The sequence below is a fragment of the Elephantulus edwardii genome, unplaced genomic scaffold, assembly GCF_000299155.1.
Source record: "Elephantulus edwardii isolate Elephantulus edwardi_28Jun2011 unplaced genomic scaffold, EleEdw1.0 scaffold00072, whole genome shotgun sequence".
In the NCBI taxonomy this organism is placed as follows: Eukaryota; Metazoa; Chordata; class Mammalia; order Macroscelidea; family Macroscelididae; genus Elephantulus; species Elephantulus edwardii.
Window position 1 is genome coordinate 14,112,422 of NW_006399822.1, and position 2,854 is coordinate 14,115,275.

Genomic DNA, 2,854 nt, shown 5'->3' on the forward strand with positions numbered 1-2,854 from the left:
AGAAAAGGTAAAGAGAGCTGAAGCTCAGGAATAATACTTGAAACTCTGCTCCAACACTTCTTACATTAAGATTCATTGCTCTTGAGTCAGAATCTACCCATAGCTGACCCTCCAGAGGGTTCTCAGGAGGCTGCAAATCACATGGGAGGAGATGGCATATCTTTGTCCCACGGATCCACTGGTGTATTCACACTGTCAAGAGTGTTAGCTGCTCAACATCTTATGGACTAACACTTATTGTTTAATCCTGTAAAAAGTACTTAGGATATCTACATCCCAGATTCTCCACCATAAAGAGGATAATAGCAATATAGGCCTAAAGAGTCTTGCCAATGTATGCCATTCTGTAATGCCTGGTCACATCGTGCCTGCCACATAGTAGTTCCTCTTTGAAAGAGAAATGTTTTTGTTCCTTATCTGAAGAGCAGATGAAAGATCCAAGAATATGCTGAAGCAGATAGTACAAGCTTTGCATGGAGTTATAGATGCTCTCTCTTTAAGCTGAAATAGGAACTTGTCCAAACCCCACCCTTAATATTTAGCTCTAGCAGCTTAGTGGTAAGGAGAATTGCACTGCCAACACAAAGGTACATGGTTCAAATCCATCACCTCCTCCATGGGAAAGATGGACAATCGTTTCTCATGATTTGCTGTGCCTACAAGCCCTCTGGAAAGTGAGCTATGGATCAGTTTTTTACTTAACGGCACACATGATCACAACCACAATCATAACAACAATATTTACTTGGCAATATACTCAAGGATTTTGACTTTTGTTTTTAAAATAGAAGTCTACATAGGAAAATAGGCCCATTTTCAGATGTTTATTGTGATTTGTGGCCACTCCATGTGTTACACAGAGCTGCTTTTTTGCCTGTAGTCTTTTTGGGAGTATGCCAGAAATTCCTACTTCCTTGGCACTGCTGGAGGAGTTTGAACCTTCAACCTTTAGCTCAGTAGTCAAGTGCAAAATGTTAGTATCATTCAAGGTCCTTAGAAGTCCATTATTGCTGTGTGCTGTTGAGTTGGAAAGGACTCATAACTGACCCTCCAGTGGCTTTTCAGAGACAATTAATTGCAAGGGAGGGGATTGCCCAGCCTTCTTCCAAAGAGCAGCTGGTGGTTTTGAACTTCATGCCTTGTGCACAACTTGTTACCACTAGGTCAACAAAGCTCTAAGAAGTCTACATTAGTCAAAATAGGAGTTCATGAAAGCCACCACACAACATTTAGGTATTATTTGAGTCAGTGTTGAGCATAAATACTTGGACTAAATAGGGACCACAGTTTCTTAATCTCTGAAGCAATTAAGGTACAACTTGCAGTGGTCCAAAAAAGTCCTTGCACTATTAAATGCTTTTCTTTTATCATTTAAGACAAAGCTTTTTTTCTCAGCGAATGAGGTTGCAATGATTAAAATCACTATGTTTAAAAATGAGAGAGAGAGAGAGAGAGAAGTTAACTTACTGTTTAATGATCATTGCAAACCAAAGAATCTTGGGCATTAATACATATAATTGGTTCCGTAAAATAGCATTTACAATGGTTTGAGTTGCAAACTCTGGTTCCAATAGAGGTAATAGAAGAGGATATCTAAAATGACAAAAATACATCATCATTAACACATCAATTTTTAATTTTCAGTTGTGGTGTTATAACTCCTAATAGTCATCTAGAACTTAAATAGTAAGAATTATCTGGTGCTTCCTCCCATCAATAATACTGAAATATTGTTCAGATACTTAATTCTCTACAACAAACTCCCTGACTTCTTAATTAGTTTTCTGCTATGTGATGGATGTATGAAAGAAGTAGTTAGATTTTTTTAAATATCTTTCTTCTCTTTTCCCTCTTCTGTAAAGCAAATAATTACATACTTTGAAGAAACAAATAAGCAAAATATATTTTACCACAAAAAGAAAAATCTCTCTTGAGCATGTAGAGTGTATCTTTTAGTGGAAACAGCAGTTCACATTAGACTCATCAACTTAACTGGAGTAAATACATGAGGCTAGAAAGAAAACTCTCGTAAGGCATTACTTTGGCTTGTTACACTATCCTATTATGTTTCCGTATCACTTAAGTATCTTTCTTTTTTTGTTTCTTGTCTTTTTTAAAAAAAATATTTCATACTGGTTTATTTACAAAGTTCTTATGCATTGTTTTTCACACCGAATCTCTCCCACTTCCTTTACCCACTACTCTCTCCACCCACCAAATTGTGAAAACCAATGTTTAAGCCCCCCCTTCCCTGCACATCCTCACCCCTTTGTTCTCCCCCTCCCCCTTGGATGCTCATACACTTTCTACAATAATAGTCTTATACAGTATTTGTCTTTATGGGATTGAGTTAATTCACTTAGCATAAAGCTCTCCAGAGCCTCCAAATTTAAGTAGTGATTTATAAAATCATTGCTCCTGAATGCTGCATGGTATTCCATTGTGTGAATGTACCATAATTTCTCAATCTATTAGATTGTGTTTGGACATTTGTGCCGTTTCTATGTTCTTGCGATAGTGAATAATGTTGCTATGAGCATTGGTGTACAAGTCTCCATGTGTACCCCATTTCTCACTTTCTCAGGAAATGAGCATCTTTATATGTTACGTTGTCAGGCAATGATTCTCATTTTCTGAAACTCAGAGTTTCCATTCTGTTATTTCAAGCTTTTCCTACAGCTCCAGCTTGTCCTCTCTGAACAGGCAATCTTACTTTCCCTGTTTGTTCTGCTCTAGAGATTTTGACTCTTCTGTTTAGATTACTTTCCTAGATACTTTTCTTTTAAATAAAGAAGCTTGTTTTTAGGAATACTACATTTCCCTTTTATATCCATTTTGTCAGCTTTTTATTTTT

The 2,854-nt window shown here is 36.9% G+C and overlaps 1 protein-coding gene across 1 annotated transcript in view; it reads right to left on the bottom strand.

Annotated features, from left to right (window-relative positions):
* The window catches only part of LOC102844487 (short-chain dehydrogenase/reductase family 16C member 6-like), a 38,191-nt gene that overhangs the window by 2,553 nt on the left and 32,784 nt on the right, over positions 1 to 2,854 (bottom strand). Inside the window, exon 5 of the mRNA XM_006888894.1 lies at positions 1,468 to 1,593. Coding sequence (XP_006888956.1) covers positions 1,468 to 1,593 — 126 coding nt within the window. The remainder of the gene's footprint in view (positions 1 to 1,467; positions 1,594 to 2,854) is intronic.